The following is a 16,122-nucleotide window of genomic DNA, read 5'->3' on the forward strand; positions in this document are numbered from 1 at the left end:
GAGAAAGAGGGGGATAGGGAGAAAGAGGGGGATAGGGAGAAAGAGGGGGATAGGGAGAAAGAGGGGGATAGGGAGAAAGAGGGGGATAGGGAGAAAGAGGGGGATAGGGAGAAAGAGGGGGATAGGGAGAAAGAGGGGGATAGGGAGAAAGAGGGGGATAGGGAGAAAGAGGGGGATAGGGAGAAAGAGGGGGCAAAGGGAGAAAGAGGGGGCAAAGGGAGAAAGAGGGGGCAAAGGGAGAAAGAGGGGGCAAAGGGAGAAAGAGGGGGCAAAGGGAGAAAGAGGGGGCAAAGGGAGAAAGAGGGGCAAAGGGAGAAAGAGGGGCAAAGGGAGAAAGAGGGGGCAAAGGGAGAAAGAGGGGGCAAAGGGAGAAAGAGGGGGCAAAGGGAGAAAGAGGGGGCAAAGGGAGAAAGAGGGGGCAAAGGGAGAAAGAGGGGGCAAAGGGAGAAAGAGGGGGCAAAGGGAGAAAGAGGGGGGAAAGGGAGAAAGAGGGGGGAAAGGGAGAAAGAGGGGGGAAAGGGAGAAAGAGGGGGAAAGGGAGAAAGAGGGGGGAAGGGAGAAAGAGGGGGGAAGGGAGAAAGAGGGGGAAAGGGAGAAAGAGGGGGGAAAGGGAGAAAGAGGGGGGAAAGGGAGAAAGAGGGGGGAAAGGGAGAAAGAGGGGGGAAAGGGAGAACGAGGGGGGAAAGGGAGAACGAGGGGGAAAGGGAGAACGAGGGGGGAAAGGGAGAACGAGGGGGGAAAGGGAGAACGAGGGGGGAAAGGGAGAAAGAGGGGGAAAGGGAGAAAGAGGGGGAAGGGAGAAAGAGGGGGAAGGAAGAAAGAGGGGGAAGGGAGAAAGAGGGGGAAGGGAGAAAGAGGGGGAAGGGAGAAAGAGGGGGAAGGGAGAAAGAGGGGGAAGGGAGAAAGAGGGGGAAGGGAGAAAGAGGGGGAAGGGAGAAAGAGGGGGAAGGGAGAAAGGGGGAAGGGAGAAAGAGGGGGAAGGGAGAAAGAGGGGAAGGGAGAAAGAGGGGGAAGGGAGAAAGAGGGGGAAGGGAGAAAGAGGGGGAAGGAGAAAGAGGGGGGAAGGGAGAAAGAGGGGGGAAGGGAGAAAGAGGGGGAAGGGAGAAAGAGGGGGGAAGGGAGAAAGAGGGGGGAAGGGAGAAAGAGGGGGAAGGGAGAAAGAGGGGGAGGGAGAAAGAGGGGGGAAGGGGAGAAAGAGGGGGAAGGGAGAAAGAGGGGGGAAGGGAGAAAGAGGGGGAGGAAAGAGGGGGGAGGGAGAAAGAGGGGGAAGGGAGAAAGAGGGGGGGGGAGAAAGAGGGAAGGGGAGAGGGAAGAGGGGGAGAGGGGGAAGAGGGAAAGGAGGGGGGAAGGGAGAAGAGGAGGAAAAGAAGAGGGGAAGGGGAAGGGGAAATTGGGAAAGAGGGAAAGGGAGAAAGAGGGGGGAATTGCAAGTCTTTGTCACTGCTAGTCTTGGTGGTGATGATTTATTAGAACCGAATATGGCCTGGTCTATGTTGCAGTAATGTGAAGTGCAGCCCGACCTGCTGCCACGATGTATGGATTTCTGAAATCTTTCAGGAAGGAAGATTTGAGGCTGCCAGTTTTCTGGGGAGAGGAGTTAGGAGAAGAAATTGACGATGTCTGTTGGCGGCGCTGTTGTGAAAATACCCGATTGGTAAGTCTAGATTGGGGTCTTAGAGCATCAGAAACAAAACTGCTCTTTAGTTAGAGACATCTCATGGACAATGAACTATGTTGGAAGTGTAAGAGTGCTAGAGGGTCCCTTGGTCATCGGATATGGTTTTGTCCTAAGACAAAGCAATTTTGGGAGTGCATATGCGAGAGGTTGGGCCTGGTTTTGAGTTGTACGGTTCCCCTCTCTGCTTCCTTATTTATTCTTGGGGATATTTCAAAGGTTGATGATATCTCCTTTGGACAGGCAACTTGGATACTCCGCGCCAGCATGATCGCCAAAAAGATGATATTGAGACTATGGAAATCAAGTAGCTCCCTTAACATCAATGAATCGGTAGATGAACTATTGACTGTTTCATCATATGAGAAGGCAATTTACAAGAATGCGGATGATGTTTAGAAATTTTGGGACATTTGGAACAAGTTCCTGGAGGTCTACGGTTGACTTTAAATCTCTAACTGGAAAATGCTTTTGCTGTGTTCATTAATGCTCGTACCTTTTTTTTTTATTCTGCATTGCTGGGTTCATTTGCTTACTGATTGTTTCCTGGTTTTTCTGTCCTTTCTGGGTTTCTAGCTTCCTTTCTTTATTTTTTTTTTCTTTTCACCTGGTTAGTCTACTGTTCTCATTTGCTGAATTGATTTTGTATTTATTATTCATTATTTGTATTTGCATAAGAAACTTGTTGTTCACTTATGTTGTTTGTATTCTGTAATGTTGGAATAAAACTTTTAAACCAGAAAAAAAAAGAAAACGCAGTACTGCTTCAGTTGTTACTAGTTAATAATCACATAATGTATAGCGCATGCTAGCCTGGTTGGACTCTGGGAGTGCCAACCTTGATCCTGTCCTCCAACCATTCTACAGGGCTTACAAACGATGGGCTTTCAGCAAAGTTCTGGAGTTTAAGTGGAGGGGGAGTACGTAAAGTGATAGTGAGTGCATTCCAGGTTTTTGTGGCTTGGACCGCAAAGAGCCTTCCACCTTTAGTAGCAGTTTGGAACTTTGGGATAGAAATCAGTGCTTGGTCCCGACTCTATAGAGATCTTGTGGGGACATAAAGATCAACGATGTCCTTAAATAAGAACATTTCTTATTGCTCTGCCTCCACTATGGCACTTCACCCATCATGGTCATATCCCGAGTACAGGTGGCCTTACTGCCTACCTGCACTTAAAAATGTCTGTTAGGTAAGAATTGGTGCAGTCACACTGTGTGAGACTACACAAGACTTATCTGCTTGGTATTAGGTAACCCACCTTTCAGTATAGGTCTGTACTACACAAGTTGGTAGTGTGACTGAGCAGCCAGGCCAGCCAGGCAAATTGGGTATAATTTAGGTTAGGACTAACCGGTTCAACAGAGTGGTTCCCTTGCAAGCCTTTGAACTTTAGGCCAGTTTTTGCATAGAAAAATAAATAACCAATTACAAATTACAAAAGGGGTGCAGACAACCTCCACTGGATCGTTCACGCTCCGTTTGGTAAATGTCAGAGCAGATAAACTGAAGGTTAAGTCAACATAGATATTTCCATTAGACCTGTAGTACGATTTCGTCTTGACTGGAGTGTGTCAATATTTATGGCCAATAAAGATTGTCCTCTTTCAAAGCTTTGTCCTTGTGTGCAGAGCAATCATCACGTTTGGGAAAATTCAGAGTTCACGTACACTAGAAACACTTCGCCCTTTCTTTGGCTATCTATGACCATGGCCAGAGAGTTGAAACAAGGGCCATTGCTGTGTTAGGGCATGCTAAGTATGGGCTTACTTCAGAATGTGATTGTTACGTCTCCTTGAAGTCATCCTATGACACTCTAGAGAGGACAACCTCTCTGACCCCTAGAATTGCTGGCCTAGTTCTGGGTCTGAGAGTCCCAGAAGAGTCCTCCTGGCTCCTGCTGCTCTCTCACATTGAAGCAAAGAGTGTCAACACCTGAACGATGCTTTAGAGAAGATGTGTCCCGCTTGGTACTGTTAAATCTATCTTAGCAACGCCTGGTCCCTTGCTAGCCCATCCTGTGGCAGCTAATAACCCAATGACCCCCAAGTTTCTCAGAAAAAACAAAAGTGGCTTGTCCAAAGAACTATTCAGTGCATTACCAGAAACGCATTACTGTGAAACAAGCCTAAATGTATAAACGTTCACTAGCCAGGCCACAAAAAGGGACCCGAAGTGCATATTCACAATCAAAATAAATCTACTGCAACACATTTGGGGACTGGGGCTTTCTTTCTTTTTGTTAGCTAAAGGGGACACTTGTCTAGTTAAGCAAAATTATGTTAAGCAAAATTAATTGCGAGTTGCTACTATGGGTACCTAGCATATATGTATCCAATCATTGTAGCCGTTTAAACCATGCTAGATTTATATATGTTCAGAAAATACACCGTCGATACATGAGCATTTACAAGTGTCTCCCTTCCCACATTCAGGCTGCCAACATAAGTACCACGTTAAAGGGTATCCCATGATTTTACGAAAATGGTTATTCAATGGATATTTTAACCGAAACAAATCCATAAAAAATATATATGGAGGTGGTGGGGGGGGGGGGGGGGTTAACGGGTAAAAACATATTTAAACAGGGTGGTTTGGGTGGGGTGACCACCCCCCACCCCTCCTACTAAAATCACTGGAAACCCGCATGAACTAATCACACCTCTTGCTGGAATAATTTTGTCTCTAGTTTCTGACTGCCCAGACTATGGCTACAATCCCTCTTTTTTTCCTTGTCTGGGATCAACTAGACTGAAATACATTAAAATAACAGACACGCTACACCATTATCATTGTGACAAAATCCCCTGCCTAACAGTGGCATAGTCAAAGGAACCAGGGGCCACGCTGAGCTAGTGGATGCTGGAACTAGAGGGGATATACGTGTGTCCCCAGTGCCCCACAACAGGGACACCCGGACACCAAGACAGGAGGCAGTCACTGGAAAACTCACATCCACCCCTTCAGACATCCTTGGCCACCAAGGATAAATGGGGGAGTCATAGGCCATGAAAAAAAACTTTCAAGAAGGTTGACAAACTTAAATGTCACTGGAGCTCCCCAGCCAGAGCCAAACAGTCAGTGTATCAAATAATGCACATCAAGCTCAACATTTCTAAGATGCATACAAGTGAGGAAGGCATCAGTGCCTAGGGAAACATGTTATAATAGGAGTCATGCTTGCGAAACCCATGGATACTAAGTTTGATGCAGGCAGAGTGAAACCTATTAATGTTTTACACGAGAGAATGAACAAAAAAACACCCATTCTCACATTCTGGTAAGCATCATGGGAGTTACAAAGCAGCAACTCTTGCGCGCCCAAGGAATCATAACCACACCAGACAGCCTGACATGCTTACAGAAGGTTTCTAGATTCTAAATCAACACATTATGGAAAAAGAGGTTCCAAACATGGAGCAGGAAAGAGAAGCAGAGATTGCAGCGCGAGAGCACACATATATGTTTAGGGCCATTCTAAAATGGCAGATGGTCTTGTAGTAAGCTCGGACCAACCCCTGCTGCACACCTGCTGACCCTCAGAAAACAACCAAATCACAAAGCAGCTCATCCCAGAAACAACAGGTGCAATCGATTTCCCTTAGCAGGCAAGAAGAGGGCAAACCATTTGACAAAAAGGTTTACTCTGGCAGTTTGTGGTGTTCGAGAAGGAGTTGGAGGGAGCGATTTCCCTTAGCAGGCAAGAAGAGGGCAAACCATTTGACAAAAAGGTTTACTCTGGCAGTTTGTGGTGTTCGAGAAGGAGTTGGAGGGAGGTGAGCTGTATGTGAAGGGAGAGTTTTAAGGAGGTTAAAGGAGCAGTTAATAAAGTCTGTAAACGGAGACCATGAGGGTGTGCAAAAGAAGAGTAAACTGGTGGGAGAGAGGAGTGACGGTGGAAGGAATATAGATCCACAACCCTCTGTGGAGGTGGAGGACGGAAGGAAGCTGGAGTATGAGACAGACCAATGCAACCCAAGGGGATAAAGGGTTTGAGAGGTTGGAGTGGTAGTGACCAGAGATCTAAGTTAGTGAAGCATGGAACAGGCTGGCAGTGAGGGCGGGTAGCAGAATCAGTGAGGTGGGTGTGGGGGGCAGAGGCTGTGTAGTGAGAGGCCACCAAGAGGAGCAAACAGATACTAAGGAGAGCCACTGCATTGACTGATAAAGGATACTGAAGGGAGAAAGAGGTGAAAACATATGAGGGGAGAGAGACAACGTATTGAAAATGGAGGCAAGGACGGTCTAAACGGGAATATGAGAGTGATGCTTGGATGTGGACAGAAAGATGTCGGACGTAAAGTCTGCAGAATGGAGAAAGGGAATTTGGAGAAATGATAGACTGCAGGGGAGGAAAACAAGATCAAGCATAGAGAAGCACCAGGAAGAATAGCAAGAGGTTGGGGTGTTGGTAGTGGCAGAACAGTAGAAAGTGCTCAGAGAAAGTTGGGGCCAAAGAAAGAAAGAGAACCAGAGGAGTTTGAGATTCCACCAACATTTTTGAGAAGAGGTCTACAGGTGCTGTGGGGGAGGCTGTCAGGGCTCCTACCTGGAAAGACAAAGATAAAACATGCTGCCAGCCCACCAATGAGGGCAATGACTTTCCCAATGTCAGGGATGAAGAGAGCCAGGACCAGCGTGAGAAGGAACCAAATGATTGTCTGCAGTATGCGCCGACGTCGCTCCAAAACCACGTCCTCCTCCACTGCAATACCCTTGTATCGTAGCCAGAGCCCCTCCAGCACTGCCCTGCAAGGTGGAAGAGATAAAAAGGTAACTATATTGATGAAGGCACAAATCATGGGGACCCAGGGAGGAATCAAGAGGGAGACAATGAAACAGGTTGAGCAAGTTCTTACAGGGCAAAGAAAGGGAAATAAAGAAAGGAGGCAGTAGAAAAGAAAATATTGTCCTAGCCCGATGGGATACATAACTCACTGTAATCATATTTCTGGTGCTTGTATCTGCTTAGATTCACATGCTCTGCATAGGCCAACATCTAGTGGAAGTCGGAGTATTACAAGATTTGTTTTTGAAACTCAAAAACGGACGTTGACAGGGCTTGATTAGTAATACTATCCCTAGTGTGACATGTACTGTACCCGTGGTCCTCAACGCGTCAAGGTCCCTCAGACTGTTTGTTTCCGACGTGAGGTTGCATGAAGTATAGAGTGAGTACAGATGTTGTAAAGCAGAAACAGTGATAAACCAGAAAACATCTATGCGCCTTCTACTCCACTAGGGGAGGAAGGGTGGGCACAATTTAATCTAAGAAGATACAAGCACCAGAAATACGATTACAGTGAGTAATGTATCTCTTCGGGAGCCTGTGAATCTGCTTGGATCACATGCTCTGCATAGATTAGCGAGCAGTATCTGGGAAAGGAGGTGGGAAGTTAGAAGGTACATCAGCAAAGAGAGGTTTTAGAACTGCATGTCCCACCTGTGAATCTGTTTAGAATGTGTCAATGCAGTAATGCTGTGTGAACGTATGGATGGAACTCCATGTAGCAGCTTTGCAGATGGCATCTGCGGGTAAGATAGCTCATCGGGTTGAGCAATTGCTGCTGCGATCTGAGCGTGATCTGCAGGTCGCAGGTTCGAATCCCGGCAAGGCCAACTCAGCCATTCATCCTTCCGAGGTCGATAAATGAGTACCAATTTTGGTTGGGTGATATTTTATGTAAATATGTGCTCTGTAAAGCGCTTTGGATTAAGGCGCTATATGAATAACACATCATTATCATCTAGAGGGACGTTTGCAATGAAAGCGAAGGTAGCCCTTGTACCTCTGGTAGAGTGTGCCCTTGGGGTAGAACCTTTTTGGATAAGGAATAGCAGAGTTGTATGCATTTGACTATCCATTTGGAGATGGCGCCCTTTGATACTTGATCGCCTTCTCTACCAGGCGCTATGTAAACAAAAAGTTGGTCTGTTTTCCTTAGGGGTTTTGTTTTGTTCACATAGTACAAGACCACCCTCTACACATCCAGTGTATGAAGGCTTCTTTCTGCTGAGTTTGATGGATTATGAAAGAAGGTGGGAAGTTCTATGGATTGGTTTACATGGAATGTTGAAATGAGCTTAGGTGAAAACCAAGGATGTGTTCGGAGGACAACCTTGTCCTTGTGTATGATAAAAAAGGGGTCTTGTACAGACAAAGCCTGTAGCTCACTGACGCGTCTTATGGAGGTGATAGCTACCAGGAATGCAGTTTTCTAGTTAAGATGCTTAAGGCTGGCCTTGTGCATAGGCTAGAAGGGTGGCTCCATGAGCTTGGAGAGCACAACATTGTGATCTAAAACTGGGGGAGGGTTGGTAATTGGGGTGGTGGGAGGGTACAGCCTCTTTACCCCTTCCATGAATGCCTCAATGACAGGGACTTTCCACCAGGACACCTTGTTCTGTGAAGCTGATAGAGCCACCAGATGTACGTTTAAGGAATTGAATAATAGGACAGAGTCTAGTAAGTAAAGCATGTAGTGTACAATGTTAGATGAAGAACATTTTAATGGATTTAGTGATTGTAATGTGCACCATATCAAAAATCCTTTCCACGTATTAAAATAACAGTGTCTGGTGTTGGGTTTTCGTGCCTGTTTGAGGATATCCATACACCTTTGTGGAAGGTCTAAGTGGCCAAACTCTATGACTTCAGGAGCTAAGCTGCCAAGTCCATCGATTGCGGACGTGGTTGAAGGGAGTGGTCACTGAGGACCTGAACTGTCTGACCCTGGAGGTGTTGCTGAAAGGCCCGAAAAGCTTTCAGGACTGCCAAGAGTTCCAGGAAGTTGACATGTCTTTGAGCAGTAGCGAGTGTCCACTGTCCGTGGGCTGTGTGGTGGAGGTAGTGTGCCCCCAACCGGCGAGTGAGGCATCTGTAGTTAGGATCGCCTGATCTGGTGGAGCGCGAAAAGGTTTTCCTTTTTAAAAGTTGTCCTTGGACCACCAGCGAAGAGCATGAACCAGGGTTGGTGAAACAACCACTAGATCGTCCAACTGTCCGCTTGCCTGAGACCACTGTTTGGTTAACCATTCCTGCATTTGATGCTTGCACAGGTGGGCTTGAGGATCTAAATAAACGCAAGAGGCCATAATTCCTAGCAAGCGCATTGCTTTGCGTACCGTTATTTGGTGACTGACCTTGCATTGAGGTACCTGCAGACGCATATTTTCTACTCTCTCTTGAGGGGAATGCCAGTTCCTCTTGAGTTCAGGATAGCCCCCAGAAATTGTTTTGTTTGGCTGGGACAAGACTTGATTTTTTCTCGTTGATGGAGAAACCCAGATTGAAGAGAAGGTTTATCGTCTTTTGCGTATTTAACCTGCAAATTTGAGATTTCCCAGTGATCAGCCAGTCATCCAGATAAGGGTATACCCGGATGGATTTTCTGCGCAGGTGTGCTGCTACTACTGGATGCACCTTGGTGAACTATTGGTGCTGAAGGAATGCCGAATGGGAGTACCTTGAACTGGTAGTGTACTCCCGCCATCTTGAAACACAGGGATTTTCTGTGCGCAGGGTGCATTGAAATATGAAAGTATGCATCTTGCATGTCCAATGTTGCCATGTAGTCTCCCCGTTTCAGGAGTGGAATCACCTCCTGAAGCGTGGTAATGCAAAACCTTTGAGGTTTGACATATTTGTTTGCGGGTGCAGCTCTAGTACTAGGTGCATGGTAAGGTCTTTCTTTGGCACAAGAAAGTATGTTCAATAGATACCCTTGTTTACCTGGTTTGCCAGGACGATTTCAATTGCGTCCTTCTCGAGCAGCGCCTTTATTTCCTCCAGAAGTATGGTTGTTTCTTCTGCTCTGCTGTTAGTTTCTTTTGTCTTGGCGGGCGGTAAGGTGGTTTCTGAAGTAACTCGATGCAGTACCCGCCTGCCACAGTAGGCAACATCCACTTGTCCGATGTTATCCCCTCCCATGCGTGGGTGAACCGAGTGATTCGACCTCCTACTGGAGTGGCATGGGAGGGGACCTGAAGCGGCATGTCATTGTTTGGGAGGGGCAGAGCCTTTTCTAGGTGAGGTTTTGCCTCTACCTCATTTTTTAAAAAATGTTATTAGTTTATTACAAATTTTTTTTAAAAAAAAAAACTAAAAAATAGATAAGCAAACATCCCTGTTCCTTTAATCATTTTCTTTGACTTTCCTTTTCTCTCTTTTCCTTTTACGTATTTTTGATTATTTTTATTATTGATCCTGCAGGAGAGTTTTATCAACTTCCAACAGCTTGTTGTGCAGCTGTTCGAGAAACAGTGAGAGAGCTATTGTCAGGTTTTTGTAATTACTACTGTGCATGCTAATCCACCACTCTTCACTACTGTAGGTCATGCCTTTTCTCAACTCCTGACCTAAATAGTTTGTTCTTAGGTTTCTCAATTCTGTGCAATGGATAACTAAGTGTTTTAATGTTTCATCTTAGTAATGACAAAAGTGACATTTTAGATCGTCGACTCCAACTTTCTGTCTTAGTCTTGATTTCTTTCGTTGCAAAGAGATTCAGCCTGAATTTCAAATAGATTTTTCTTAGTCTCTTGCACAGGAATATTTCCATATATTTTGGTAGGCAGTTAAGACTTTTCGCTTTGATAGGACAGTTTATCATACATTTGTGGTTTGCTCTCTTCTCTGTTTCTATCCAATCTAGTTGGAACAGCTTTTTTTTTTTTTACAGCATTTGGGTTATTTATGAGTGTCTTTTCTTCTGTGTCCAGTTGTTTTAAAATGTCTTTACATTTTTGTCTCCACTTCTGTAATAAGGTCTCCGTCTTGTGATTTTTCTGATCGACCATTAATTCAAATTGCGGCAGATCAGCCTCTTCCGTGGTCTTACTATATAGCGCTAACGTGTTTCACATGAGTGTGCATTCAGTGTGGCCAAACTCACTTCATATAGTACGCATGCTGTTGGAAATCCTTGAGGCAGCTGTAAAATTCTTTTCCAAAAGGTGCTTTCGCATCTGGACCAAATCTCGCTTGCACAGCCAAACATGCTTTCTGCCCCATAGACTAGAACAGGGACCGCCTTGCTCTTATAGAAATTTATGACCAGTTTGTAAGAAAATGTTCCATACTTTCTCTGTATGACCATACCTTGCGCTGTTAGTTGTTTACAGTTGCTTACAATTCTTTTTGTCATCGGTTCATCATTTATGCTCGAGTTTATGCACTTGCACAGATATCGACTACATGTTACTTGTTTCAAGCAGTCGGTTCCAATGTCCATCTGTGTTTTTCCTTTTTACTTTGCCCTCCTTTTAGATTTTTCAATATCAGGATTTCAGAGTTTGGTACATCTATTTCCAGTCCATTATCCTCAGTGTAGTTCTTGAAGGCAGTCAGCTTTCTTTGTAAGCCAATCGGAGTCAAGTTGAGTAGGACTATGTCGTCAGCATAAAGAATCCAGCTGATATGAGTTCCATTTAATTTTGGAGGGAACAATTTAACTCCGTCCAATGCATCTCCCACCTCAGAAATATAGAAATTGAAAAGCGTTGCTCCTAATGGGCACCCTTGTTTAACACTACAAGCTGTTTTTATTGGATTAGAAAGATGTCCTTCCCTGTCTAAACGGATCTGGACTTGCGTACCTGAATAAAGTTCTTTTATTGCCAGTATCAGACTTTGAGGGCATCCTCGTGATTTTAATTGTGCCCAGCGTGTTTCCCGGTCAACACTGTCAAAAGCGTGAGCTATATCTATGAACGCTAGATATATTTTGCGACCAGTTCTAATTGCCTTCATTATTAGGAGAGGATAAGGAGATTCAGACCACACCCGACTCCTCTGACAAAGCACGTTTGTCAGACATCAAAGGTGCTTTTTGTTCTAATCCACTGAGTAAATTGGGCAAGAAGGAGGCTTGCGAATATTTTGCCAATCACTTCCAAAAGGACTATTGGACGATAGTTTGATGGTTCCATACGGCAACCCTTTTTGAAAATGGGCACGATTATCGCTAATTTCCAGGAAGCAGGAATTCTTCGTTCATGCATTAGGTTTTTAAATAATACCTCACAAAACTCTGTCCACTCCTCCGGATTGCTTTTTAGCGTTTGGTTAGATAACCCATCGGGACCAGCGGCCCTTGAGGAGCAGATCTTTTGGATACACCTCCGAATGTCGTCTCGCTCCATTTTAATGTCCCACTGTTGATTTATGGTAAATTGGGGACTTTTTTTTTTGTTTTGCAAAAAGCTTAATATAGTGGGTGATCCTTGAGCTTCATTAACCATATTCGTTAGGGTCGCCTTCTGCGGATTTTCAATCGCATTTAGTAAGGACCAGAACCCTCTTGAATTTCTTTGCGCCAAGGATTCGAGTATAGCTTCTGCGTCTCTTTGTTCCATGATCGCTTTATGTGATTTATACCAATTATTATATGTAGTCTTTAATTTTCTATTCAACTCATTTTGATTAATATTGGCGTTATTGTTAAGTCTTCTTAAGATCAAATTTATGTTTCGTGTATGTCGGTTTTTTAGACCCCACTGCCTTGAATTTATAGACTTCCATGAAGTCTTGATATTCTAGAAGGTCTTTTCTGGTGTGTCCGACCTTAGGTCTAATTTCATCTGCTACAGCAATTATGTCACTGTTATTCAAGCGGAGGCGGTTACGGCCAGGTTCCAGACTTACATCCCGTCTCCATTGATCTTTTGACAAGAAATGTCCTTGTTTCCACACGAAGGTTACCAGGTTGTGGTCACTTTGGGGGAGGTCTTTATCTCCTTAAGGGTCATGATCTCTTGGACCATAGTTTCCGAAATAAAAAAAGTAGTCTAAAATGGACTTTTGACTTCCTCTTTCCCATGTTTCTCTTGGTGGCACCTCGCTGGCGATGGTCCCATTCATCATGTTCATATTCCAATCATCCATTTCTTCTAGCCACATTTTTTTGAGATTCTCCGTCTGGCGTATACCATTACACTTCCTAACTGCGTGAGATGGAAGTTCAATTAGTCTGATATTCAAATCTCCACACAATACTATATGTGGCTTAATATTTTCGGTCAGTATAGAATCGATGAGATCCAATAGTTCTTCTATGAACTTTTGCCTGACTACAGCTTGGTGGTTGCAGTAGACGTTGATAATATGTACCGTTTTCTTTTCCAGATTCCTGCCAACAGTTGCCGCTAAGATCGCGCACTGAATATATGGTGAGTGATTGAACCATGATTTTATACTAAACACACTGTTCGGGTTCACCAGGATAAGTTGTCCGGACATTGGCCTCCCTTTACTTTGTTGGACTGCAGGATTCAAAACTATTTCGAATCCATTAATGCATGGGCATTTAGACATCCATGTCTCTTGGGAGACACATTATGTCAAAGGACCTTAGCTCTTTTGTAGGAGTTTTCACTAAATGTGAAAAACCTCCTGGTGTTCCATATGGCCAGCACGATTTGTTTAAGCAGCTCTTGGCATTAGCTTTCACTTGTTCAGCTGTCATGTTCTTTGTTGCTTGGGCTCGGGTCCTCTGTCCTGCCATGTTCAGTGGGCTTTTCCTTCCGGTTCTCAACCGTGATTTTTATTTTTTTCCTCATCAGCTCAGCAGGTAAGGCGGCAACGTCCACCATGGTTTCTTTCAGCTCCTCGTCTGCTACATTTCTGGCACTATTTAGTGATGACTGATGAATTTGGGCGGGTTTCTGAGCATTAAGCTCACTCAGATCCTTTTGCTTTGAGGAGAGCAGTTTAGCCTCTGTTGCTCTAGAATTGATCAGGGCATTACCTACTTCGTATACTTGGAATCCGGCATCCAATAGCTGTCTCTCGCCCATCATTACGAGTTGAACTGTCTTTGTGGCATCAATGTGTTGCAATACACTATCCCGGCTGGTGTCCTCCAAGGTTTCTACGAGCTTAATTTCTGTGCTTTTCACAGTTCTCAACATTGGGATAAAGTGAAAGAGCTGCAGCATGAGGCTTCTGTTTAGCATGGGCTCGCCTTTTCTTGATTCAATCCGTTCAACCAGAATTCTGTAGGTGTTTCCATCAACCTGCGACGCTCGTTTGTTGAGACGTTGGCCCAAAACACGCTCGTCTTGGTCCACCCTCCCGGCACTCTGCTCAGGTAGCTCAGTCCTTATCGACACTTTCTGGCTAGCAACCTTTCATTCTGGACTTACTCCTTCCGTCTTTCCCCTCACGATCATGGCGTTTTTTGAGGGAGGTGAATTGTTGGTCTTCTCAAGTTGCGCTTAGTAATTATTATGTAAGCTTTTCTTTAGTTTCTCTTGGATGGTATGGAATTTTTTTACTCCACAATTTGGCATCTCATCCCCAATTTTGGCTCCACCGATTTTGTCTGGCGATGGCAGCACTACGATCACTTGTTTTCTACTTGAGTCCGCCATGCCAGGCCCTGAGGATTTCTCAACTTTGGTGTCCTTTTCCTCTTCCATTTGACCTCTAGACACATCTATTGGATTCTCTTCATCCAACTTCCTAACTTTTTCTATATTTTCAATTTCCTCTAACTATTCATCGGGAATGCTTTAAGTGGACATATTCATCAAGTCTTCATCACAGCTCTCGTCATCACCGACATCTTTGCAGGGGTTTTTCGGTTCCTCCTTTTCTGGCACCCCTTTCTTCTCTAATGGTTTATTGTTTGTTTTATTAATCGCCTGAATGTTAGGCATCTGTTCCATATTTGATTCAGTGTTGTTAATTGTGACATTAAGGGATTTTATGTTTCTGAAGAAATTAGATGCGTTTCTCGCATTTTTTGTTCTTTTGGGCCGGCATGTTTTTCTTTTCTTTTTTTTTACTTTTCCCCTGTTTCAAAGCAGCTTCATTCATCTTGTTGGATATTTGCGCTTTGTTTGTAGCCTGGGGCTTTTCGAATATATCGAACCATTCAGACTCTTTTTGTGTCATTATGGGTACAGACGCCTTGGGCTTACCTGGGTTTAGCATCAGCCCCTCTGCGTTGGCTGATGTTGATGGTTCCGATGCCAGGACTTGCGTGGAGAGAACATCTTTATCCAAGGGGTAAAGCTGGGATGCTTCCACAACAACGGATGTTATTTCCTTATCTGTGATCAGTTCTGCGTCATCCCCATTGCAATTTACATCAATCGAAAGAAGCTGAGACTTTGAGGGGTCTCAAGACATTAGAGGCTACCCAAATCATTTTCATTTGTGCTTTTCACATTCATTCTATTCAGCTCAATACCTGTTTCTAGCGAATTCCTGCCTGAAGGTCCACAGCTGCCCTGCATATTAGACTCTATACGAGTATGCCAAGTAGCTGTTTAATGTGACCCTGTTTCTGCAGGATTAGGCTCCTGGGTTACTCTCGCTTCTTGTTCTTTTTTCAGAATTGCCAGAGCTTCCCGTGCTACTTCCGCCAGTAGATTTTTATCTTCGGAATTACTTTTCAGGGCTTCTTTCAGCACTGTCATCGAGAGATCACTCTCTCTTCATATCACTGTGTTTTGGGACGTAATTTCCACGAGATTCAACTCCAGTTTTGTGATTTTAGTGTTTAATACTGCTGTCAATATATTTTGATCTCTGTAGTTTTTGTTCAATTGTTCGAAAGGTTTTGTCAGAGGCGCTACTGCGATCGACGTTGCTGACATCAAATTGGGTCTCAATTCATTTATCACCTTTTCAATTATCGCTGCTATTGGTAGCATTCCTTTTCTCTCACTCCATGTCAAGACTTTAGGTGCCTGACACTTTGGGTTTCTTCCGATTGGACTTTCGGGCTCAGATTCTGATGACAGGGAGGAGTCTTCCGTTGTCAAATGGCTAGTTGTCCTTTAGATTGCTTCCCTGCTCACCCCAGAGCCATTAATGTCTAGTTTTTCAAGCTTCCTTGAGCTTTTGAGTCGTTTCTGTGTGTAGCAGAAGTCACTATCCGAGCTGTTTTCATTTCTGGCCCGTTTTTGCACAAGCTTTACACCATCAGGTGAGGCCCTTCTAACTGGAGCGCTCTTATCTGCACCATCCATGCTCATCCAGCCGAAAGAACCCGGTGGATTCTTCCTGCCAGCTCCCTTGGGGTCATCGTTTTGCATTGTTTTAACGGTTGACGTTGTCAGGGTCATTTTAACATTTAAGAGTACAAGATCTCGGATCACTTGATCCGCAATTGCAATTGAGTTGCGTCGGTTTTTGTTAGGGCTGTGCTCTCAACTTGTGGGCAGGTGCCGCCCATAGATTCCCACATTTCGTCAGCGCCTGCATCCGCCCAGGTGAGAGTATTCGATGTGACCCTCCCAGACACAATTAGACCCTGGGGGTTGTTCAGGGTGGCGTCCAGGCATCCCAGTTCTCTGGGAGGTAGGATGCTTGACTTAGTCGATTTTGACACATCCGGGATAACGGCCAATCGGCTATTTGTTCTTTCTATATGGCTGCAGACTACGCCGATCCCTCTTATTGCGAGTCAATCCTTAGGCGATCGACTCTCTGCTGCAA

At 44.8% G+C, this 16,122-nt stretch overlaps 1 protein-coding gene across 1 annotated transcript in view; it reads right to left on the reverse strand.

Moving 5' to 3' along the window:
• Positions 1-16,122, reverse strand: part of SLC38A7 (solute carrier family 38 member 7) — a 220,110-nt gene that overhangs the window by 26,374 nt on the left and 177,614 nt on the right. The window contains exon 9 of the mRNA XM_069654672.1: positions 6,223-6,422. Within this exon, the coding sequence (XP_069510773.1) occupies positions 6,223-6,422 (200 nt within the window). The remainder of the gene's footprint in view (positions 1-6,222; positions 6,423-16,122) is intronic.

Source organism: Ambystoma mexicanum, chromosome 1p, assembly GCF_040938575.1.
Source record: "Ambystoma mexicanum isolate Mex_15411 chromosome 1p, UKY_AmexF1_1, whole genome shotgun sequence".
Taxonomy (NCBI): domain Eukaryota; kingdom Metazoa; phylum Chordata; class Amphibia; order Caudata; family Ambystomatidae; genus Ambystoma; species Ambystoma mexicanum.